Raw genomic sequence first — 26,063 nt, 5'->3', positions numbered from 1 at the left:
TGAGATAATCATGTGTCTTTTGTCATAGGTTCTGTTTATGTGATGGATTACTTTTATTGATTTGTGTATGTTGAACCAGCCTTGCATCCCAGGGATGAAGCCAATTTGATCGTGGTGGATATGCTTTTTGATGTGCTGCTGGATTCGGTTTGCCAGTATTTTATTGAGGATTTTCACATCAATGTTCATCAGGGATACTGTACTGAAACTTTCTTTTTTTGTTGTGTCTCTGCAAGGTTTTGGTATCAGGGTGATGGCTGGCCTCATGAAATAAGTTAGGAAGGAGTCCCTCTTTTTCTATTGCTTGGAATAGTTTCAGAAGGAAAGGTACCAGCTCCTCTTTGTACCTCTGGTAGGATTCGGCTGTGAATCTGTCTGGCCCTGGGCTTTTCTTTGGTTGGTAGGCTATTAATTACTGCCTCAATTTCAGAACTTGTTATTGGTCTACTCGGGGATTCAACTGCTTCCTGGTTTAGTCTTCGGAGAGTGTATGTGTCCAGGAATTTATCCATTTCTTCTAGATTTTCTACTTTATTTCCATAGAGGTGTTTATAGTATTCTCTGATAGTAGTTTATATTTCTGTGAGATCAGGGGTGATATCCCCTTTACCATTTTTTACTGTGTCCATTTGATTCTTCTCCCTTTTCTTCTTTATTAGTCTGGCTAGTGGTATATTTTGTTAACCTTTCCAAAAAACCAGCTCCTGGATTCACTGATTTTTTTGAAGGCTTTTTCATGTCTCTATCTCCTTCAGTTCTACTCTGATCTTAGTTATTTCTTGTCTTCTGCTAGCTTTTGAATTTATTTGCTCTCGCTTTTCTAGTTTTTAAAAGTGTGATGTCAGGGTGTCAATTTTAGATCTTTCCTGCTTTCTCCTTTGGGCATTTAGTGCTACAAATTTCCCTCTAAACACTGATTTAGCTGTGTCCTAGAGATTCTGGTATGTTGTGTCTTTGTTCTCATTGGCTTCAAAGAACTTGTTTATTTCTGCTTTAATTTCGTTATTTACTCAGTAGTCATTCAGGAGCAGGTTGTTCAGTTTCCATGTAGTTTTGAAGTTTTGAGTGAGCTTCTTAATCCTGAGTTCTACTTTGATTGCACTGTGGTCTTGGTCTGAGAGACTGTTGTGATTTCCATTTTTTGCATTTGCTGATGAGTATTTTACTTCCAATTATGTGGTCAATTTTACAATAACTGAGACGTGGTGCTGAGAGGAATGCACATTCTGTTGATTTGGGGTGGAGAGTTCTGTAGATGTCTATTACGTCTGCTTGATCCAGAGCTGAGTTCAAGTCCTGAATATCCTTGTTAATTTTCTGTCTAATACTGACATTGGGGTGTTAAAGTCTCCCACCGTTATTGTGTGGGAGTCTAAGTCTCTTTGCAGGTCTCTAAGAACTTGCTTTATGAATCTGGGTGCTTCTGTATTGGGTGCATATATATTTAGGATAGATATTTGCGTGGATCCCTTTACCATTACGTAAAGGTAATGTAATGTGTAAAGCATTACGTAAAGTGTAATGCTCTTCTTTACACTTTCTCATAGTTTTTGGCTTAAAGTCTGTTTTATAAGAGACCAGGATTGCAATCCCTGCTTTTTTAATTTTTATTCTTTTACTTTCCATTTGCTTGACAAATATTCCTCCATCCCTTTATTTTGAGCCTATGTGTATCTTTGCACGTGAAATGGGTCTCCTGTTGGGTCTTCACTCTTTATCCAATTTTCTAGTCTGTGTCTTTTAATTGGGGCATTTAGCCCATTTATATTTAAGGTTAGTATTGTTATTTGTGAATTTGATCCTGTCATTATGATGCCAGCTGGTGATTTTGCCCATTAGTTAATGCAGTTTCTTCATAGTGTTGATGGTCTTTATTATGTTTTTGCAGTGGCTGGTACTGGTTTTTCCTTTCCATATTTAGTGCTTCCTTCAGGAGCTCTTGTAAGGCAGGCCTGGTGGTAACAAAATCTTTCAGCATTTGCTTGTCTGTAAAGGATTTTATTTCTCTTTCACTTATGAATCTTAGTTTGGCTGGATATGAAATTCTAGGTTGAAAATTCTTTTAAGAATGTTGAATATTGGCCCCCACTGTCATCTGGTTGGTAGAGTTTCTGCAGAGAGATCCACTGTTAGTATTTTGGGCTTCCCTTTGTGGGTAACCCGATCTTTCTCTCTGGCTGCCCTTAACATTTTTTCTTCATTTCAACCTTGGTGAATCTGATGATTATGTGTCTTGGGGTTGCTCTTCTCGAGGAGTATCTTTGTGGTGTTCTTTGAATTTCCTGAATTTGAATGTTGGCCTGTCTTGCTAAGTTGGGGAAGTTCTTCTGGATAATATCCTGAACAGTGTTTTTCCACGTGGTTCCACTCTCCCCATCACTTTCAGATACACTGACCCAACACAGGTTTAGTCTTTTCACACAGTTCCACATTTCTTAGAGGCTTTGTGCATTCCTTTTCATTCTTTTTTTCTAATCCTGTCGTCATACTTTATTTCTTAAAGTTGATCTTCAATCCCTGATATCCTTTCTTCTGCTTGATCAATTTGGCTATTGATACTTGTGTATGCTTCATGAAGTCCTCATGCTGTGTTTTTCAGCTCCATCAGGTCATTTATGTTCTTCTCTAAACTAGTTATTCTAGTGAGCAATTCCTCTAACCTTTTTTCAAGGTTCTTAGCTTCCCTGCATTGGGTTAGAACATGTTCCTTTAGCTTGGAGGAGTTTGTTATTATCCACCTTCTGAACCCTACTTCTGTCAATTCCTCAAACTCATTCTTCATCCAGTTTTGTTCCCTTGCTGGCGAGGAGTTGTGATCATTTGGAGAAGAGGCATTTTGGGTTTTGGAATTTTCAGCCTTTTTACGCTGGAGTTTCCTCATCTTTGTTGATTTATCTATCTTTGGTCTTTGATGTTGGTAACCTTAAAGTGAGGTTTCGGTGTGGATGCCATTTTCCTTGATGTTGATGCTATTCCTTTCTGTTTGTTAGTTTTCCTTCTAACAGTCAGGCTGCAGGTCTGCTGGAGTTTGCTGGAGGTGCACTTCAGACCCTGTTTGACTGGGTATCACCAACAGAGGCTGTAGAACAGCAAAGATCACTGCCTGTTCCTTCCTCTGGATGCTTCGTCCCAGAAGGGGTACCCGCCAGATGCCAGCCGAAACTCTCCTGTATGAGGTGTCTCCTAGTCAGGTTACATGGGGGTCAGGGATCCATTTGAGGAGACAGTCTGTCCCTTAGCAGAACTTGAGTGCTGTGCTGGGAGATCTGATGCTCTTTTCAGAGCCGGTAGGCTTAAGTCTGCTGAAGCTGTGCCCACAGCTGCCCCTCTCCCCAGGTGTTCTGTTGCAGGGAGATGGGAGTTTTATCTATAAGACCCTGACTGGGGCTGTGGCCTTTCTTTCAGAGATGCCCTGCCCAGAGAGGAGAAATCTAGAGAGGCAGTCTGGCTAGGCTCCACGGGGGTGGGATCTGCTGAGATAGACCACTTGGCTCCCTGGCTTCAGCCCCCTGTGGAGTGAACAATTCTGTCTCGCTGGCATTCCAGGCACCACTGGGGTATTAAAAAAAAAACTCCTACAGCTAGCTCGGTATCTGCCCAAATGGCTGGTCAGTTTTGTGCTGGAAACCCAAGGCCCTGGTGGCGTAGGCACCCGAAGGAATCTCCTGGTCTGTGTGTTGTGAAGACTTTGGGGAAAACATAGTATCTGGACCGAAATGCACCATTCCTCATGGCTTCCCCTGGCTATGGGAGGGAGTTTCCCAACCCCTTCTGCTTCCTGGGTGCGGCAACGCCCCACACTGCTCCGGCTTGCTCTCTGTGGGCTTCACCCACTGCCTAATCAGTCCCAATGAGATGAGCTGGGTACCTCCGTTGGAAATGCAGAAATCACCTCCCTTCTGTGTTGATCTCACTGGGAGCTGCAGATTGGAGCTGTTCCTATTCAGTCTTCTTTTTTTTTTTTTTTTTTTAAAGACAGGATTTCACTCTTGTTGCCGAGGTTAGTGTGTAATGGCGCGATCTTGGCTCGCTGCAACCTCTGACTCCCAGGTTCAAGCGATTCTCCTAAAGCATTTATTCTTAAGCAAATAAATGAATTTTGATTTTAAACTCAAGAAGTTAAAAATAAAGTAGGGAGAATAGATATAAAAATTGATATTAAGTTACATATCAATTAAACAGTAGAACTATCATGATACATCCAACAATGGGATACAATTTTTCTTCGAATTTCTCTGTCCTAGAGTAACCAAAGAAACAAATTATCTGCCCAAACACACCCAGCATTCAGAGGTGGGATGGATATAGGTTACTGGTTACAGTTCTTCCTTGGCATCCATGGGGGATTGGTTCCAGGAGCCCCTTGAATACCAAAATCCAAAGATATTCAGTCCCTCATATAATCTACACAAATCTTCCCATATATTTAAATCATCTCCAGATTACTTATAATACCAATACGATGTAAGTGCAATGCAAATACACTATGTTTTTTAATTTGTATTTTTCCCCAAATATTTTCAAGCCATAGTCGGTTGAGTCCAGGGATATACTACCTACAGATACGAAAGGCTGACTGTATAGAAATTCTCATTGAAACTGAGAGAAAGTGGAAGGTAAAAAAGAGTTTATTAGTCCATAACAGTCTTGAAATTAGTTTTGGCAAATGGTGGATTTTTCTTAGTTAGGATTCAAGGCCAGGGAATAATTCTCTGTGGGTCTAAGCTCTACTCTCTTAATCATTGTTCCTTTTCCATGTAAGTTACCACTTACTTGCAGCTGAGTTCTTTTATCAGCCTGCTTCTGGATAATTATTTTGCGCTCTCTCTGTCCCTTTCAGTCCAAGCTGGCAATGTGTCTACTGATGCAATTTTCTCAAGAAACTTACAGGTCTTAAATAAATTTTATTGGGTTTTACTCCATTAGACAAAAGTCACACTCACAAATCTTTTTTCAGAGAACCTTTTCTCTATTTTGGCTCCTGCTGAAATGCCTGTGGGATGGTACTTTTAAACTTTCTAGATTCTCTGGTTTTTTGAAAAGATCTGTGGGGTACACCATTAATCTCTTAAAAGGGGCCCTTTGTGTGACTGAATGTTCTGACCTTTTGATCTTTAAGGGGTTTTTAGTAAAAAATTACACAGTCACACTCTCACATTTTTCTCTGTGCCACACTTTCGGAAACAATCTCTCTTTTGCCAGCTGCATCACAGTAGGAATTCCCCAAATTGTCAAGTCCTGGTTCCCTTAAAAGTTCTTCACTCAATTTCTCTCTCTCCTCTTGCATTTTGCTATAAAGCAGAAAGAAAAAGAATCAGCTCGCACCCTCAACACTTTCCTTAGAAATCTCTTCAGCTAAATATCCAAGTTAATCACTTACATATTGTATAGGGGACAATTCTGTTCTCCCACTGTACAACAAGGAACCACTTTCTCCAGCCTCTTCCTAGCAAGAGACTCAAGTACTGAGTCCTACAAACAGCTTGTTCTGGGCACTATATGCTTTTCTATTCTATTCTTCAAAATTCTTCTAGCTTCTACTCACTGCCAAGTTCCAAAGTGACTTCCACATTTTTAGATATGTGTTACAGTAGTATTCCACTTCCAGGTACCAAACTAATACCAGGTATAATTTTTTTTACCGATTTGTAACAAAGTATCACAAATGTAATGGCTTAAAAGAATACCCATTTATTATTTCTGTAGGTTAGAGGTCCAGACACTTAATAGGTTCTCTGCTCAAGGACTTCCAAGGCTAAAACCCACATTTCAGCCATGCTGCATTCCTGCATCCCTTTCTGGAAATGCTGGGAAAGAACGTGCTCCCAAGCTCATTCAGGTTGCTAGCTGAATTCAGCATCTGTGGATGTGGGACTAAATCCCTGTCTCCCTGCTGTCTGTCAGTGGGTATGCTCCTAGAGGCCACTGGTATTCCTACATGGCGCCCTCCATCTTCGAGGCCGGCAAGGAAGAATTCCTGTCCACTGTATCCTTCTCACACTCTGAGCCTTTTGACAGGAAAAACCCAGTCTCTTAAGTGCTCACCTGCTTGTCAGGCCTACTGAGGATCACCTTTGTATTTTAAGGTCAACTGATTTGGGAACTGAAATACATCTGGAAAAATGTCTTCACCGAGATAAGTGTTTGATTAATTAACAAGCAGTAGGTATGTGTACATCAAGGGGTAGATACCTTGGGGCCCATCTCATAATTCTGCCTACCACAGGCATATGTTTAGGAGTAAAATTGTTGGGTCATGAAGGATGTGAATACTGCCCAAGAAACTTCTGAAATGACTACAACACTTAAAACTCACATCAGTAAGTTATGAGAAGCTCCAGTTGCATCACAATCTAACTAACATTTTAGCCATTCTGATGAGTAGTTGTCGTTTTAGTCTCCATTTTCCTGATGACTGACTTTTGTCTTCTTTAAAAAAAAAAACTCAATTATTTCATCATATGTTCTCATATAAACCTCTAAAATGATATTCACTCATATTGTAATATACATTTGCATCTCTCTAATGTAAGCTATTCATGCATTAATAAATAGCTTATTCTGTTCACTGGTTCCATGGCAGAGCTAAGTAATTTTTTTTTTTTTTTTTTTTTTTTGAGATGGAGTCTCACTTTGTCGTCCAGGCTGGAGTGCAGTGGCATGATCTCACTTCACTGCAACCTCTGCTTCCTGGGCTCAAGCAATTCTCCCTGCCTCAGCCTCCCAAGTAGCTGGGATTACAGGCGTCCAGTACCATGCCCGGCTAATTTTTGTATATTTAATAGAGACGGGTTCTTGCCATGTTGGCCAGGCTGGTCGTGAACTCCTGACCTCAGGTGATCTGCCCAACTTGGCCTCCCAAAGTGCTGGGATTATAGGCATGAGCCACCGCACCCAGCCGAGCTAAGTACTCTTTTATTTGCCTTTGGTTATAAACCTTCTCCTTCCACATAATCTTTTAATGTCTTTTTATATAATCTTTTTACACCTTAAGTACCTTGTAAGGCCCTTTTGGAAAGAGAACAGTCTCTTTAAATATATCTCCCCTTTTCCTTGACAGAAGAAATTCCTTGTCAGGAAGTTGTAAAAGAGTGTTTTGCTGAGTACTAGCCCCCTAAAAATCTATCTAAGTGTAATGAAGATTTTAAATTAACTAATTGCACATGTTAAACGAGGACAAAATTAATCAGAATACTGAAACAAATTAAAAGATGCAGAATTGTAGAAGAAATTCTGACACGGAAAAGGGTAGAGGTATTCAAAGAGACTCCTTACTATGGATAATTTTATTCTAGGAAGTGATCCAATACTGCCTGAACATCTTTCCTTTAACAGTTTCAAAGTTATCAAATCGTAACTGTCTTTCCTCTGAATATTAAGAGAATTTTTCTTTTATTTTAAAATTTTGTTTGAATACGTGATACTCTATACCTAGAATTTCCAAGATGACTCTTCATTTCCATATCACCAACCAATTCTCTTTGTAGATCAGAATTATGTCCAGAGTAGTAGATCCCACATTTTCCCAACAGGATTGGGCACCATTTCATGCCTACGTTCTACTCCTTAATTTCATCCCATCAAATCACTCTCATATCTAATGTCTGTACACTTTTCATTAAGCTGCTTTCAAAGAAAAGTATTTTGATAATATTATGTGATTACCAGAGAAACTATAATTCTAGGTATTTGTTTCAATATTGTGATTAATTTTTTCCTTGTTTAACATGTGCAATTAGTTAATTCAAAATCGTATTAAGACCTGTATAGATATTTTGGCAGCTGGTAGTCAGCCAAACACTCTTTTACAACTGTCTAAGGTTATACCCTATTTATGTGGATACTGAGCAAATTACAAGCTTTATAAATATGCAAAGCACAGTATTGTAATAAAATAATGAAATAAGAGTGTAATATAATAAATGAGTTTTTGTTTCTATATAAATTTATTTATGATACTGGGAAAATCTGATGCTAGGGTGGCAACTCATTGCTACTGTACATTATAAGCACAAAATCTCCTTTTGCTGTGCTGGAATCTGAACAGATTAACTTCATTTGTCATATGGTTGTGTTTTTCCATGAGAGGACTTTGAACATGAATTCTTCATTGATATTTAAGTTATAAAATCTTGATTATTAATGTATTTCATACGATAATTTTCCTTCCCTTTTATTACTTTAGAATGAAAGCATACTTATGTTATTCTCTAAACAATGATGCATCTATCATCAAATAATAAGTCATATAGAAACTGTAAATCAGAGTATCAGAATAAAGAAAAAACATATGTCTTTAGAAATATATTAACTTTAATATTAAGATTCAGCTTTTCGGGTGTTTAACATACTTACAGGGGAAAATATTCTATAAAATTTCACTAAGGGAAATTTTCTTAACTCCTGAGAATAATTATTTATGTGAAAAGGTTTTACAAACAACAAAGCATTATATTAAATCAAGATGTATAAATATTAGACAATAATACTAGGTTCTAAATAGGAAAGTCCACATATAATTTAGTTTTCAGTCTTAAAATGTTTCACATATCGTTAGTTATAAACTTATGCAAAAACTTAACATGGTTGAGAATACTGGTCATACTAACTCATGGTGATGAAAAAAGACTAGAAGATAGTTGTAGCTGCTTATCAACCCAAGACTTGCTCCTATTTAAACTTCTTTAAAGGAAAAAACAAGATATAAGCTAAATGGAGCATATTCTGTTTTACTTATCAAATTCTCAGTTTCTATGGGAGCAAAGAACCTCTCTTCTACATGTATAAACCCAATGGCACATATTAACGAGGCTCACCAATATCAAGGAAAAGGAACAAAGGTGATATGTGTTTCCCAGAGCTGCCAAAACAAATCACCACAGCATGGGTGGCTTAAAACAACAGAAATTTACTATCTCACAGTTATGGAGGCAAGAAGTCTGAGATCAAGGTGTCAGCAAGGTGCTGCCCTCTCTGAGGGCTCTAGGAGAGAATCTGTTACATGCTTCTCCCCTAGTTGCTGGTATTGGCAGCTATCCTTTGCATTCCTTGGCTTACAGTTGCATCACTCAGCTTCTACCTCCTCCATCACGTGGTATTCTCTGAGTTTCTGTGTCTGTCTCTTCACCTCTTCTTATGTGGACACCAGATTAGTCTTCACCTTCACCTTCATAATCTCATATTAACTTGACTACATCTGCAAAGACCCCATTTCTAACTAAGGTCACATTCATAGGTACCAGGAGTTAGGACTTCAAAATTATCTTTTTTTGGGAAAACAATTCAATCTGTAACAGAGGATGGGTAAGTAAAGTCCACACCCCCAGTATTCTACTATGACATACCGCTGCTACCAATTCCTTTCAGGCTACAGAAGATTGAGATGCTATAGCCACTACTATCGGCAAATTAGTCCCTGTGATAAAAATTATACAGCAGACAAATCCCTGAGCTGAGCCTGGCAATTGGCACGACAAGCTACATGCTAATTAAGGAGGATATTTAAAATTGTATGTTTTTCCTCAACTTTCAAAATATATTTACTTTTTCTTTTGTTTGCTGGTCTAAAAAAATTCCATCTTGCATCCTAGTTGGTTTTAGCCTACTTTTCTTTTACAGCTGAATTGTGTGCTGCCCTCCTCAATTATATGATGAAGTCCTAACCCCCAGTACCCAAGACTGTGATAGTATTTGGAGCTAGCGCCTTCAATTCAAACAAAAATTAGTCGGGCATGGTGGCGGGCACCTGTAATCCCAGCTACTTGTGAGGCTCAGGAGAATCACCTGAACCCAGGAGGTGGAGGTTGCAGTGAGCCAAGATCATGCTACTGAACTCCCAACAGACCAAGATTCCCTCTCTCAAAAAAAAAAAAAAAAAAAAAGGCAAGCAGCAGCTCAGCAAACCTCAAGCAGTATAAATATGAAGAAATAATAGCTACACATATCATCGTCAAAGTGCTAAAAACCAAAGATAAAGTGATAATTTTGAAAGCAGCCAGAGAACAGTACTCATCAAATAACCACTAATTTCTCATAAAAACAAAAAGGAGGGCAGAAAATCGTGGAATAACAACTTCAAGTGTTGAAGGAAAACCACTGGTAGGTCATAAAACTCATAATCAGAAAGTCAACTACAAATGCTTCAAATTAATTACAAACTGTCATTTCATGTAATTTCAAAGTCATCAAATACTATATTTCACTGATTCTAAATGCTATTGACTCTAGGGCATGCCATTATTTTTATTTAGTATTAATAAAATTCACAAAACATTTTCAATTAATTATAAGACAACATTCATTAACAAAAACATTGTAATTTCAGAAATGTAAAAACATTAAAAATACCAAATAAGTAAATGCTAGTCAATAGTCCTCTTTCAAAAAGCCAAATCAAAATCCCAGCAAGCTACTGGGTGGCTATTGACAAACTGATTTTTAAAGTTCATATGAAAAGGCATAAAACCCACAACAGCCAACATAATACTGAAGAAGAAGACCAAAGTCGGAGGGCTAACACTACCCATCTTCAAGATTTGCTATAAAACTACAGTAATCAAGTCAATGTATACAGTCATCCCTCCATATCTGTGGGGGATTAGTTACAGAACCCCCTCAGATACCAAAATCCAATAATGCTCAAGTCCCTTATATAAAACTGTACAGTTGTATGTATCTGCATATAGCCTAGGCACATTAAATAATCTCTTAATTACTTCTAATACTTAATACAATTTAAATGCTAAGTAAATCATTGTTATCTTGTATTTTTATTTGTATTATCTTTTTATTTTTCCCCCAAATATTTTCAGTCTGCTGATGGTTGAATCCAGATGTGGATCCCATAGACACAAAAAGCTGATTGTATTAGAAAAATAACAGACAAATAGATCAACTGATCCATCTTAAACAGAATAGAGAACCAGAAATAGATCTACTTAAATACAGTAAATTGCTCTCTGATAAAGGAGCAAACACAATTCAATGGAAAACAGATAATCTTTTCAACAAATGGTGCTGGAAGAACCGGACAATCATACACAAAAAGAAAAAAAAAAAAAGAAAAAAAAAATTCTAGACCCAGAACTTACGTATTTCAAAAAATTTAAATCAACATGGATCGCAGATCTAAATGTAAAATGCAAAACTCTAAAACTTCTACAACATAACACAGGAGGAAATCTAGGTAGTGATCTTGAGTTTGGTGATGAGTGTTTTAGATACAAACAACCGAAGTGTAACCTCTGAAAGAAAAATTAATACGCTAAACTTAATATGAAATATCTGCTCTACAAAGACACTGTGCAGTGAATAAAAGTAAAAGTCACAGACTAGGACAAAGTATTTGTAAAATAGCTATCTGATAAAGGTACCCAAAACATACGAAGAATTATTAAAACTTATCAATAAGAAACAAACAGCCCAATTTAAAAATGGGCAAAAAATCTGGACAACTCACCAAAGCAGCATATGAAACAAAGAAGAATATGAAAAGATAACCGATATCATGTGTCACTACGGAACTGCAAACTGAAGTAACAATGAGGTAACACTACACACATATTAAAATGGCTAACATCCATCAACTGGCAATACTAAATGTTAGTAAGGATATGGAGCAAAAGGATCTCTTATTCAATGCTAGTGAGAATGCAAAATAGTATAGCCATTAAGGAAGACAGTTTGGTAGTTTTTCACAAAGCCAAAGACAGCCCAGCATATGATCCAGCAATAGCACTCCCAGGTATCCAATTGTGTTGAAAATGTACATCTACAAAAAGTCTGCATGTGAATATTTATAACAGCTTTATTCATAAGGGCCAACAAAAGCAAAAACCAAGATATCCTTCAATCGGTGAATGGAAATACAAACTGTCACATCTGTAAAAGAAATTTACTGATAAAAAGAAATGATTTAGCAAGCCACAAGACTAGTCAAGACCAGTAACATTAAATGCATATTGCTCAGTGAAAGAAGACAGTCTAAAAAAGCTACATGCTGTACGTATGATTCCAACTACAGTCACGTGTCACGTACAGATGGCTATGTTCTAAGAAACCCATCGGCAGGTGAATTCAACATTGTGTGAACATCATGGAGAGTACTTACACAAACCTAGATAGGCTGTATAGTACAGCCTCCTGCTCCTAAGCTAGAAACCTGGAAAGCATGTTACTATGTACTACATATTGAATACTGTAGGCAACTGTAACACAAAGGTTAAGTATCTGTGTATCTAAACATAAAAAGGTACAGTAAAAATGTAGTATAATAGATTAAAAAATAGTACAGCTCTAGAGGGCAGTTATCATGAATGGAGCTTGCAGGAATGGAAGTTGCTCTGGGTGAGTTCGGTAAGTGACTGTGAAGGCCTAGGACATTACTGCACCCTAGTGTAGACTTTATAAACACTGGACACTTAGTCCAGACTAAATTTATTTTTAAAAATTTATTTCTTCAATAATAAACAAACCTTAGCTTACTGTAAACTTTTTACTTCATAAACATTTTAAATGTTTTAACTTTTTGACTTTTATAATAATCCTTCACTTACACATTGTAAAACTATTAAAAATATTTTTTCTTTAGATCTTTATTCCATAAGCTTTTTTATATTTTTAATTTTTTTTTTTACTTTTACTTTTTAAACTTTTAAAAAAAAAAAAAAATCTAAGACACAAACACACACATTAGCCTAGGCCTACACAGGATCAGGATCATCAATCTCACTGTCTTCCACCTCTAGATCTTGTCCCGCTGGAAGGTCTGCAGGGGCAGTAACACACACAGAGCCATCATCTATGATAACAATGCCTTCTGGAATATTTCCTGAAGGACCTGCCTGAGGCTGTTTTTCTTAAATAAGTGGAAGGAATAAAGTCTAAAACAATAATAAAACATATATTCTAATATATAAGACAGTAACATAGTAATTGATTATCATTATCAAATATGTACTGTACACAATTATATATGCTACACTTTTAGAGAACTGGTAGCACAATAGGTTAGTTTATACTGGTATTACTACAAACACGTGAATAATGCATTGCACTAAGATGTTATGATGTTATGACAGCTATAACATCCCTAAGCTATAGGAGTATTTCAGCTCCATTATAATCTTTTGGGACCATCATCATATATGCAATCGTCACTGAGTGTAACATCATTATGCAACACATGGCTACATATGACATTTTGGAAAAAGCAAACTAGAGAGACAGGAAATAGATCAGATCAGTGGCTGACAGGGGTTCAGGATTAGAGAAAGAGTATGAATAAACAGGTGACACACACTGGTTTTTAGGTCAGTGAAACTATTCCATATGACACTGTAATGGTAGATACATGACATTACACATCTGTCAAAATACATACAATTGTTCAACACAAATAGTGAACCTTAATTAATATTACGAACATTAGTTAACAACAATGTATCAATTTTGGTTCATTAATTGTAACAAACCACATTAATGCATGTTAATATCAGAGAACACCATGGGGGGGATGAGCTGGGGGAATGAGGGTGGTATATGACGTATATGGAAATTCTCTGTAGTATCTGCTCAATTATTCTATAAATCTAAAACTGTTCTAAAAATCAAGTCTATTAATTTAAAAACTGTGCATGTTAAAATCAAAGAAATGTGATATAGTTCCGTTTTGGGTATCATAATACAGTAAGAGAAATAGAGAGACCGACCTAAGACTACTACTACAAACTTTAAGATATCTCATTTTCTGTTTAACAATCAAATACTTACTAAGTACTTACTATGTCAAAAAAGTCACCAGTTACCTCGTCATGACTTAGCTGTGATTACACCTATTTTTCCTTAGATCTCCCAACTCTCTAGTCTCTATGCTGCTTTTTACCCTTTGCCTTATCCCAAGTATCGTTTCTCCCAAATTACGTTTCTCACTAATTCCATGAGATGTCATGAGAATCAAATAAGAGAGTCTAAGATAAAGCCCTAGAACTCACAGGTTTCCTTCCTCTACTTTAAGTTCACACTTCTTACCTCTACTGTTATTACAGTTATAACTATATTGTTCTCACATTCTCTTCTTCCGCCTTTATTGTCAACAGGTTTTAATCAAAATTTTAGACATTAAAAACTAAAACTTGACTGGAAAAAAGTAGCTGCTTAAGAAAATCAACTTTTCCTTAGAAATTAAAATAAAAGAATCAAGTATTTCCCTTTTGGTATTCCTATAAGATTCAAAATTTGAAAAATTTCCTCAAAATACATAAAAAAAGATTGTGCTTTTAATGCTAACTACATATTATATACATATATACAACCACACATGTATATAAAATAACAATATATGTCTCTCAAATTATTGAGGGAAGGGACTATATCCTTACTCATATTTCATACCAAAATAAATTCCATATAAATCAAAGATTAAGTATAAAAAAATAAAACTTTAAGAGTACTAGAAAGGCCAGGCATGGTGGCTCATGCCTGTAATCCTGGCTCTTTGGGAGGCTGAGGAGGGCAGATCACTTGAGGTCAGAGTTCGAGACCAGCCTGGCCAACATGGCAAAACCCTGTCTCTACTAAAAATACAAAAATTAGCCGGGTGTTGTGGTACACGCTCTAGTCTCAGCTACTCAGGAGGCTGAGGCATGAGAATTGCTTGAACCTGGCGGGTAGAGGTTGCAGCGAGCCCAGATCGTGGCAGAGCAAGACTATGCCTCAAAAAAAAAAAAAAAAAAGAGTACTACAAAAACTAAATATAGAGGACAATGGTTAATAAAATTAGCGTGAAAAAGTTTTTCCAATCAAAGCCCCAAATTCATAAGTCATATTAGAAGAAATTTCTATGACCAAGCTAATCTACTTCTACAAATTTATCTTATGGATATACCTGTATATGTAAACAAAGACATATATGTAACATAACATCACAACAGAGTAAAATGAATACTATGCAGTTATGAAAATGATTCAGGAAGATTTAAATGTGCTGATATGAGCCAATCTATGGGATATGTTAAGTAAAAACAAGTTACAGGAAGAGTATGTAATAGCTTCCCTTTTATGCAAAAAAAAAAAAAAAAAAAAAAGCAGAAGAGATATACAGAGATTTTTTCTTTTATATATACCCTGTAAATCCTTCCACAAGGACACAAAAGAAATTTATGTGGTTGCCTGAAGAAAGAAAGATGGATCTAAAAAAGAAGGAATCTTGCTTTTCAGTATATCCTCTGAAGTTTTTGAATTAGTTTTTAGATTGTGCATAAGGTCCATCACACACAAAGAAATCAAAGACTGAAATTCAAGAAAATATCATAATAGTAAATACCCTATACATAGGATAACTGGGAGAATTCTTACCTTTCTCGGCAAAATTTAAGCGAATGTAGTATGGCAGGCCTCTTCTGACGCAAATTCCATAAGTGTAAGGTGTCATCAGCCAAGGCACTCACAAGAGCTCCCTTAAAAATCAAAAATAATACATTTCATATATAATACATTTTATAAACATGAAGCCTACTCAATAGCTGCCAGAAATATCTCCTTCCCAAATTTCAAAACTTTCTGCCAGCAGATTTAGATCTAAGAAACATCTGCCTCAAATTCAAAACAGCAGATGTAAAAAGTGCACGGGTATTACATGTATGTAAATATATTAACTTCTTCAATAATTTAAAGTATAATTTAGTAACATAAGCCAAAAGTATACTAGGATCTAGTGGAATAGTATGGTTAACATCCAGTTATTTAACATTAGAGATCAGACTGTAAGTTACTTTGTAACTATTATACATACCTCCTTGATTAGCAGAGCAATATATGATATGAAGTAACACCCTCATTTCATTTGGCTTAAGATAAATCCTTATGGAAGTACTATACTCAGATCATAATTCTACTATTAGAATGGTATGGAAAATAAACATAGCATTTGGCACACTGTAATATCCATGTCTGAAGGTTTGAAATCTGACTAATTTAGAATGTTAAAATGTCTGATACAACTAAATATTATTATTATAGGGAAGAAAAAGCCTGGCAGTATTTGAGAATCAGTTAAGTGGCTCATTCTCACCCAAACCCAACAAATCAGAATTTCCAGAGTGCTATGGTTTAGATGTGGTTTGCAATGCCAAAACACATCATGTTGAAGCGTAATTGCCAGTGAAGTGGTGTTGAGAGGTGGTGAACCATCCCTCATTTGTGTCATAAAAGATCTGCCTCCGTGAAGGGTTTAATGCAGTCTCCAGGGAGGGAGGGAGTTCCTTCCCTCACAGGACTGGATTAGTTCTTCTGCTAGTGAGTTGTTATAAAGTGAGGGTGACCTCTTTGCTCTCCTGGCATGCACGAGCTTCCCTTTCTGCTTCTCTACCATGTTATGAGGCAGCATGAGGCCCTCACTAGAAGTCAGCCAGATGCAGCTGCTCAATCTTGGACTTCCCAGCCTCCAGAATCAAAAGTTAAATAAACTTCTTTCTTTATAAATTACCCAGACTCAGGTGTTCAGTTATAGCAACAGAAAATGGCTGAAGACACAGACCAAAGATCTATGCAAGTATACTTTGAAAAACCTCTAGAGATGATACTGATATAAAATTGTAAATGCAATGTAACAATTGTGAATAAAATTAAGACTCTCTAGACTAGAGCTGATTTATTAAGACATCTGAATGCTTTTCTTCAAAGGAGTTAGAAATCTATCATCAAGAACTGAGAGAAGAGTAAGACAAGAGATGTAACATGCCGAATTTACATTAATTTCAAAAAAGATTTGCAAGACCAATCTTTTAGGTTATTGTAAGAAATTATAAAATCTCCCTCTTTCAAAATAAGAGTTTCTCATCTACTCAGAAGAATTAAAACAGCTATCAGGACAAGATTTATATTATCTCTCCAACTCCTTTCCATCTTCAAAATTCTATGAGGGCTACCGTAGTGTGTAACTTCTGTTGACAGGACATGACAACTGGAAAGCAGAAATACATAAAGTCCACATTCTCTCCATTTCACTAAAAGCACTGTCTTATCTAGATCACTTTGAAGTAGAGAAACTCAAAATATTTAGGGTGTCAAAGATTTGTACTGCTCTTTCTTATTTCCATCAAATAAAAGGCCATGTCATCCTCTTTCTTAATATGTTTACTGCATCTCAAAATCTCCAGGAAGAAGAGAAGACATACAGCCAAAATAGCAATAACAACTAACCTCCTCTTATGGTGGCTCCTTCACCTATATGGTATATAGTTTTCTAAATCTGAAAGCAAACAGGTGCACCTAATTGTCAGATTTCCACTTTTTAAAACAAAAAAAAAAACCTTTATGTATTTATAATTTAACATTTAAGCAGGTCAAAAAAAAAAAAAAAATGGCCCTTCCAAAGAAGTCTATGATCAATCTTATTGAAGAGAAAAAGAATACTTAATATGAATAAAAACAGCACAAATTTAAGATTTCTAAAATTTAGGTCTACAGTAAATGATCTGCCGTATTTTATTAACATTGGCTCAAGTGTTGCTTTAAAAAATAATCTTAACACAAGTATAAAAATGAAAAACAGGACAGGCATGGTGGCTCACGCCTATAATCCCAGTACTTTGGGAGACTGAGGCAGGCAGATCACAATGTCAGGAGTTAAGAGACCAGCCTTGCCAACACAGTGAAACCCTGTCTCTACTAAAAATACAAAAATCAGCTGGGTGTGGTGGCATGCGCCTGTAGTCCCATCTACTCAGGAGGCTGAGGCGGGAGAATCATTTGAACTCGGGAGGCGGAGGTTGCAGTGAGTCAAGACCACGCCATTGCACTCCAGCCTGGGTGACAGAGTGAGACTCCATCTTAAAAAAAAAAAAAAAAAAGAGAGAGAGAGAGAGAAAACAGGTTAATAGTTGCCAGGGACTGAGGGTGAGCAGGAATTCAATTACAAAAGGATTCCCTTAGTACTGAAGGCACCTATTTCTGAAGGGATTCCTTCCCTTAGTGCTGAGGGAACTGACCTGTATCTTGATGTGGTAGTCCTTACATGCATCTGTACATGTGATAAAATTGAACTACACACACAAACACACAAATGAGTCCATATATGAACTGGAGAATCTAAATAAAGGCCTATAGTCTAGTTAATAGTATTGTTTTAATGTCATTTTCCTGGTTTGCTATTATATTATTATTATATAAAATGTTACTACTGAGAGAAGCTAAAAGGGTACACAAGCTCTCTCTGAAACTGTTTTTAAACTTAACCATGAGTATAATGATTCCATAATAAAACATTCTTTAAAAGAGGAAAAGTAATCTGAGTCTTCATATATGGCTTCAACAACTTTCTACATTGTAATTTTTAAAAATTTAACATTTTAAAATGCCTTATATACACTTCTATACAGGATACTGAAGGTTTTAAAAACACATCCGCTGACCTTGAAAAATCTAGACAATTGCAAATTATTTGGATTACAGTTTTATGGAGGTTTTTATGTTGTCATAATTATCTTTTTATACCCAGGATGCCTTTCTTAAATCCTCTGGTATGAATAAAACATTTATCAAAAGCCACAGGTATTCAGGAATTTATTTTCTCTCACATACATTTAAGAAATTATTCCACGGAGCCTAAGGGTTTATGGACTAAACTAATGTCCACAATCTATCCTCATATTTAAGGAGATCAGAGCCTTTTCTGAAGCAATTTCTCTTTCTTCTTTCTACGACCAGTTTTCCCTATCAATACTTGCAGTAAACATCTATTCTCAGAGCTGCTTGTATGTTCTTAAAATATGCAAAAACCGTGTTTCCTATGCTGATAAAACGCTGTTTTCTCTAGCTCCTTCCATACTTTCAAAAGGAAAGGCAACGTCAATTACTTAAAGCAACTGACATATTTGTGTGTTAATTAAGAACTCTGGGCAGTAACTACTTTCTAATGAATGAATGTTGGTTTCTTGGTTGTATTTCAAAGCAATTCATTAAAGAAGCACATTCTTTGATTTGTAACAAGTTCAATCTTTTAAAAAATATTTTAATATAGATTTCTATGTTACCCAGCATTCAATATCCCTTAAAATTTAAATGCAGCATGTTTTACCAAAAACGTTTACCTTAGGCCATTTAGTTTACAACATTGTCTTGAGAAAACATTTCACATTATTTATGTAACTGTTCATGATGCTACTTTAAAATGAATTACTATTTCTGATTATAAATTAATTTTTGTTCAAATATTTAAATAAAATGTGAACGCATGTAAGAAATCTGAAAGACTAGATGTGGCCCTACTTTAGATATAAGTAGAAATGATTAAAACAATCCACTAACCTCATTAATCAGGAACTGGAGCTGGATTACTGCAGCTCCACTGTCATGCTGGCAATAACATTCTACTCCTGGACGACCAAAGCTGTAATTAATTCCATTAAGGAGTTTATGGTATTTGTTTGGTTTTTTGAAACTGGTAAATTATATAATAGGCTGATAAATATTCCAATGACCTCATATTCAATACAGGCTATTTACTGAAGTTGAGATTTAGAGCTAGGTTTGTTACACATCCATCTAATAGTTTCTGTTGAAAAGTCTCAGAGATTACAGGTTTAAACAAAATAAGCAAATTAGAAGAAAATGAATTATTAACATCAGCAACATATTAAAACAAGATAATATATAGGTAATACATTTATGCTGGCCCAAATTATTTTCTTCATCTTAAAATAACAAAAAGAAGACAAAGGTGGTTGGATCTACAGAATGTCCAATTTTGCTGTAGTCAGCAAACAAATCTGAAAAGTAGGTAAACGTCATTTTGGAATGTTGCTTTTCGGAACAGTAATCTTTGTACTGTCATTTTTCATTTCTGCCGTGTAATTTTTAAGTAAGGCTAAAAATATAATGAAGAACTACATAACTATGTTTCTAACTGACACAAGATTTTGTTTCACCACATGAATGTGTCCATCTTTTACAACAGGCATGGATACTGATTAAAATGAATTGGCATACAATAACAGCAAATATTTATATAACATTTTCCATGTGTTAGGCATTATGAAAATGTTATTTATATCAACTCATTTAATCTTCATAACTCAAGAAGAATATGTTATCTTCCCCCATTTAAACAGATAAGGAAACTGAAGTACAAAGAAATTAAGTAACCTGCCTCAAGTCACACAACTAGAAGTAGCGAAAATAGAATATAAGGAAGCATTCTGGCTCCAGAGTCTACACTCTAAATTAATAAAGCATGCTGAGTAAAAACATCAAAACAGAACAGAAAAAAAAAAAACCGTACATTTGTAGAACTCACTATGTGTCAGGCACTGTTATATGCATTTTACCTTCATAAACTTGAAATAAGAAGGTAGTCATTTTAATCAGCTGTAAACTAATCTCATTTTGCCAGTTATTAAATATTACCCTAAAGTAAAAAGCAAAATGTAAAAATAAAATTTGGTGGGATTTAATAAATTATAGTTGCCGGTATATAAATTCACATTCAGGTACAGTCTGTTTCTGTATTCTAGTAACACATGCCACAAAGTTCTTAATGAAAACAATTGTGCCATAGGTTTAATTCCTATTTGCTATGATTTTTTCCTTTGGATTTCTAGAAATTTTCTAGATGGTACTCATTTTCAAGAGTTTTTTCTATTTATTACTAGCAATTAATTATAAATTTTATAAATTAACAGGTTGAGTATGTTTAGCTCATAGTACCCTCCTCTTTAAACACCTAGAATTATTGTTAGTAGTAATAATAGTAGTAGCAGTAGCAGTAGCAGTAGTAGTAGTAGTAGTAACAGTAGTAGTAACAGTAGTAGTAGTAGTATTTTTGCTATACCAGTTGCTCAAATACAACTGCAGGAAACCAGATTTCAAATTAATAGTATTGGCAATGTGCAAATCACACCATGACAGGCCATAAAAAAGAAAAATCTATGTATCTGTTCACCCATTTCTTTCTTTAGAAAAAGAATCTGCCCTTCTACCCAGTATAGTGAGTCTAATTCTAATCTCTTCAGCTAAATTATTCTTTCTGGCATAAATTAGCATATTTTATAATTCCCATTTTACATGAATGTCAAACCTCTCTTTTGAGACCAGATCGGGATCAAAGAATAAGTTGACTTTTTTTGAAAGTGAGTTACTGTAGAAAATCATAATAATTATACTTACCTTACATATTATTTTATCACAAAACATACACAATACTGCTAATCTTTTGATATCAGTCAAAGATATTTTCTTTATGAATCTATTAACTAAAAATCAGAGTTGTTTTTCTTGAGTAAAACATAGCTATCACTACCCGAGTATAAGATTTCCAGTTTAACTTCTTAAATGGAACTTTAAAGATAATGTCAAACAATACACGTACAGCATTCATATACAGTCTTACTATTTCTTTTTCAGTCATTATAGGTATCCACACCAAATCGGGAGGGAAATTTTAAGTGACTGACTTCCATAAAGTCTTTTAAATGCATTCATCTTAGATGTTTATTTAAAAATGTCTCTTTTGACATTTGTACTTCATCATTTTATAAAATATTAAGGTGATTTACCTGATTAGAATATCTAATACAATAGACATAAAAACATTGGGAATACAGAAAAACTGATTCTTGGTAAGTAAAGAATAAGCAACAGGTCTACTAATTTGAGCTTTCTTAAGAAATAGCTTACTGGTTTTGAAATTTCAAATTGCCATGGGCGTCAATCAATGTTTTCTCCAAAGAGAATGAAAAATGTCTATAAATTTAGGAAGTCAGTTACACAGAGGTCAAGAGAGGTTTTACTCTTAGGCTATGTATGACACTACTCTAAACAAAAAATGTACTTTTAAATTGATATAACATCGTTCCTTAACTTCTAGCTAATATGATAAAAATAACTTCTTAATAAACAATAAGAACCACTTACTGAGTAACTACTAGGTGGTTAGGCACTATGCCTTAAATACATAATGGCACCTAATCATCACACTAATTCTGAAAGGTAGTTATTATTCATGTTTTACAGGTGACATTTCTAAGGCTCAGAGAAATGATTTTTTCTCAAAGTTACTTATTTCATTCCCCTTTTCCTGTAAATAAGGCAGTACTATACAGATGCAGCTAGCCCCAAGGGGTCCTACCACCAAAACTGCCCTAAGGATTGGAAGAAAAATTCGTACATTATTACTTCATAACAAAAAATTTTAAATTAAGTTCTAAGAATAGATAATGATACATGTAATCTTGAGAAACTAACATAGAAAGGACACAAATTTCAGAGCAAGTAGTTCCCTATCCTGGTAGTTTATCAGAATTCTGGCCCCACTGCAAACCTGCTACACCCGAATTTTCAGAGGAGACGCCTGGGTAGGTGGTTTGTTCATTTATTTATTATTTATTTACTTATTGTGCCACAGGAACCATCTGAGGCACAATGAGACTTGAAGACCTCTACTTTCAAGTTAGTTCATATGCCAGCTCTGCTATTGGATGCTGTGATCTGGAGAGAATTATTACAGGTCTTAACTATCTAATCTATAAAATGCATATAAGACCTATCTAGACTAGCTTGCAGAACTTCAGTGAGGATTAAACCACATAGAGTGTACTTACCAAATGGTATCCACTATCATTATTTAAGACAATGTATTATTCACCATGTTGGCTAGAACTAAACGTTCCCTGACAGTGGACATACCATTATAATACAAGAAAATGTCAACACTGAATTTATTAGATCACAAAACATTCATCTTTTCACATCTATAATTATTATTCCTTGCACACATGATTTTTCCTAATTCTGATATTACCAAGTTAACATTTTTATTTAAAAAGTCAAACACTGTAATGAAGATCTGCTTAGTGATTTTCATTTACTGTGGCTATGTTCACAATTAAATGAAAAAAATTAAATGTCTGAAACTAAAATGAAGAAAAACCAAAAGATTATACACTGAACATTACCGCAAATTTATTACATGAGGAAATATTCACTTACTATTCTAATATTTGTTCTTTTATATACGTATAAATCAACGATAAGGGAAACGTTAAGTATCTTTTTCTGTCACTGTATCTTAGCTTGTAACTCTAAACTTCAAATTCTTTTGAAGATAATACAATATTCCTATCTCAGGTACATTTCTGCCCTCAATTTTTCTATTGCTTGACTAACAAGAGCTATGATAACTACCTAATCCCATTAGTAATTCTTGTTTTTAAAGCAAACCAGTTAATTTATCTGACTCACGATACATGTCAGATAATTCCTGCACAGCTAGACTCATGGTCCATGTTCACACAAGCACCATTATCACTGGCGTATTTATGAAGAGATGTACGAGACAAAGTTAAAACAGATCAGGAGCACAGTCTCTGAACACAAGGCTCTGTAATTTAGTCACGACCCTCTATGTAAGCAATAGCAGAAAAAGAAATAATTACAGAAAAAAAATAACATGATAAAACTAGCAATTAATGAATAAGCAGGAAGAGGTGTACAGGACACATGAGCAGAAACAAATGCCAGAGCCAGTAAAACCAACCGTTTTTTTTTTTTTTTTTTTTTTTTTTACAGTAGTGTATATCAAATTCAAAACAAGCATTAATCTCACTGCTTAAATGGCTTTTTCTGGTTGATTGGTTGGGAAGGGAGGAATAAATGAGGAATTGGGAGGTCTTTAAGTACATCATCATCGTCAGCACCATCATCATCACCAGCATCATCACTGAAGCTGAGATTTGCTGAACACTTAAGATGTGTCAAGTAAAATACTAGATATGTATTATCTCACAATAGTTCTCTATGATAAGCTCTGTTTTTACAAATAAGGAAATTCAGGCGCAAAGTTTAAGTAACTTGCTCAAGGCTACTCACCTAGTTAGTAAAGAAGCTGAGATTTGAACCAAGGCAGTCTAATTCCAGAACCCACAGTATAAATTACCAACCCTTATAGCACACACGCAAACACACACACACAGCAAAATATATTAAGAGCCCATTTTCACATGTAAATGTTACTTCCTGATTTATTGTAAATCATCTTAAAACTGGAAAAGGAACACATATTTACAATCAACGTTTCACAACTGAGTACTTAAACCCAGATTGGTCTAATTCTATAAAACTTAATAAACCCAGATTGGTCTAATACTATAAAACTAGACTAAATGTAACTTGTAGTAAGTGAACATCACACACCAATTAGATAGTAAACAATATGCTAATTTAAAGAATAATATACTAGAGTCATTTCTCATTGTTAACAATTGTTAGCTGAGGGTATCACGTTTAAAAATTAATTTTATTTTATTTTATTTTATCTTTTTATTTTATTTTTTATTATTATACTTGGAGTTCTAGGGTACATGTGCATAACGTGCAGGTTTGTTACATATGTATACTTGTGCCATGTTGGTGTGCTGCACCCATCAACTCGTCAGCACCCATCAACTCGTCATTTACATCAGGTATAACTCCCAGTGCAATCCCTCCCTCCTCCCCCCTCCCCATGATAGGCCCCGGTGTGTGATGTTCCCCTTCCCGAGTCCAAGTGATCTTTTAATAATGAAGCAATATGGCCCAGCAAGATAAGCAAAAAGCTAGAATTCTGTATTCTAATTCTAGTTGTAATTTTGAGACAACCTCCTTACAAATATCTCCATGTGTAAAATGATAAGCCAAAAAACATTTTAGAGTCTATAGCTACTGAGAGGAACAATACTTGGCAAAATTAAATGAGAAATAGAAATAAACAATCATATCTTTAAAAAGTATACGGGATCAATGGAACACACGATGTTAGAACACAGCGCACAACCACACATCTCAACGGGTGTAGAAAAAAAAATCTGACAAAAATCAGCACCGTTTTATGATTAAACACTCAACTCAATAAAACTAGAAATGGAAGGGAATTTTCTCAACATGACAAAGAGCATCTGTGAAAAACTCACAGCTAACATCCTTCTCACTGGTGAAGGACTGAATGCTTTCCCACTAAGATAGGGAAAAAGACAGCATGTCCATTCTCACCACTCATCTATTCAACATGGAATCAGCAAGGTTGCATAATACAAGACCAATATACATAAAAATCATACCCTGGCAATGAACGATCTGTAAATGCAATTAAGAAAATAATTCCACTTACAATAACATCATAACGAATAGAATATTTAAAAATAAATTTATCCAAAGAAATTCAAGACCGGTAACATCAAAAACTAAAAAGTACTGCTGAAAGAAACCCTAAATAAATGAAAAGATATCCTATATCCATGGAACAAAGACAATATTATTAAGATGGCAATAATCACCAAACTTATTGAAAAAACCTAAACAATCTCTATCAGAATCCCAGCTGTTTGCAGAAATTGACAAGCCAATACTTACATATCATTATATGTAAGTATAGCTCACCAAAGCTGTTAAAAACAAGAATTAGCTTGTATGAATGATAAATATTAACACCATATATGAATAGGTAATAAAAGGCAATGAATTTAAGGCAAGCAAACACTAGAATTCTTAATGAAAACAAATTAAAACATATGATAGTCTTAAATATATTTTTATCTGAAACGTTTAAACATTTTTCATAAGCAGTGAATGAATTTAACTATTTAGCAACCTAAATGAAATACAGCACAGTAGGAGAAAAAAAAAACTACGGTTTAGCATTTTTGCAAGTCAGCTACTTATTTCCTTCTGTCCTGCATTTGACTTTTTAAATTTATTTCATCCACGATTTAAAAACAAGACGTATTTAACAGATGAGAAGCAACAAAGAAAATTCAATATTCTTGTAAATAAATAAGAATGTTGATCATGTAAAGAATTAGTATGGTTTTAGAAATACATGTAAGTAAAACTCCCAAGAAAAATATTTTACCCTTGTAAATTACAATCATTTGTATTTCTCACTAATAGTTTAAAATCTACATTAATTCCTAAAATATGCTGATGAAAATTGCTCAGAAAATCCCAATTTTGGATATTATAATGACTGAAAAGTAGTATACAGAGGTCTTTGGTCCAAGATACCAAGCTGAACAAATATGTATGCCGTCATTTCA

The 26,063-nt window shown here is 35.1% G+C and overlaps 1 protein-coding gene across 5 annotated transcripts in view; it reads right to left on the bottom strand.

The window, feature by feature from the left end:
* The window catches only part of STXBP5 (syntaxin binding protein 5), a 197,290-nt gene that overhangs the window by 145,269 nt on the left and 25,958 nt on the right, over positions 1-26,063 (bottom strand). For all 5 annotated transcript variants that reach the window (XR_005241596.2, XM_038002284.2, XM_038002282.2 and 2 more), the window contains exons 3-4: positions 19,306-19,387; positions 15,355-15,455 (exon numbers count right to left, since the gene is read on the bottom strand). Coding sequence is in view for 4 of the 5 variants with exons in the window: in XM_038002284.2 (XP_037858212.1) it covers positions 15,355-15,455; positions 19,306-19,387 (183 nt within the window). In the remaining variant the exon portion in view is untranslated. The remainder of the gene's footprint in view (positions 1-15,354; positions 15,456-19,305; positions 19,388-26,063) is intronic.

Source organism: Chlorocebus sabaeus, chromosome 13 (assembly GCF_047675955.1).
Source record: "Chlorocebus sabaeus isolate Y175 chromosome 13, mChlSab1.0.hap1, whole genome shotgun sequence".
NCBI classification, from domain to species: domain Eukaryota; kingdom Metazoa; phylum Chordata; class Mammalia; order Primates; family Cercopithecidae; genus Chlorocebus; species Chlorocebus sabaeus.
This window is presented reverse-complemented; position numbering and strand designations above follow the sequence as displayed.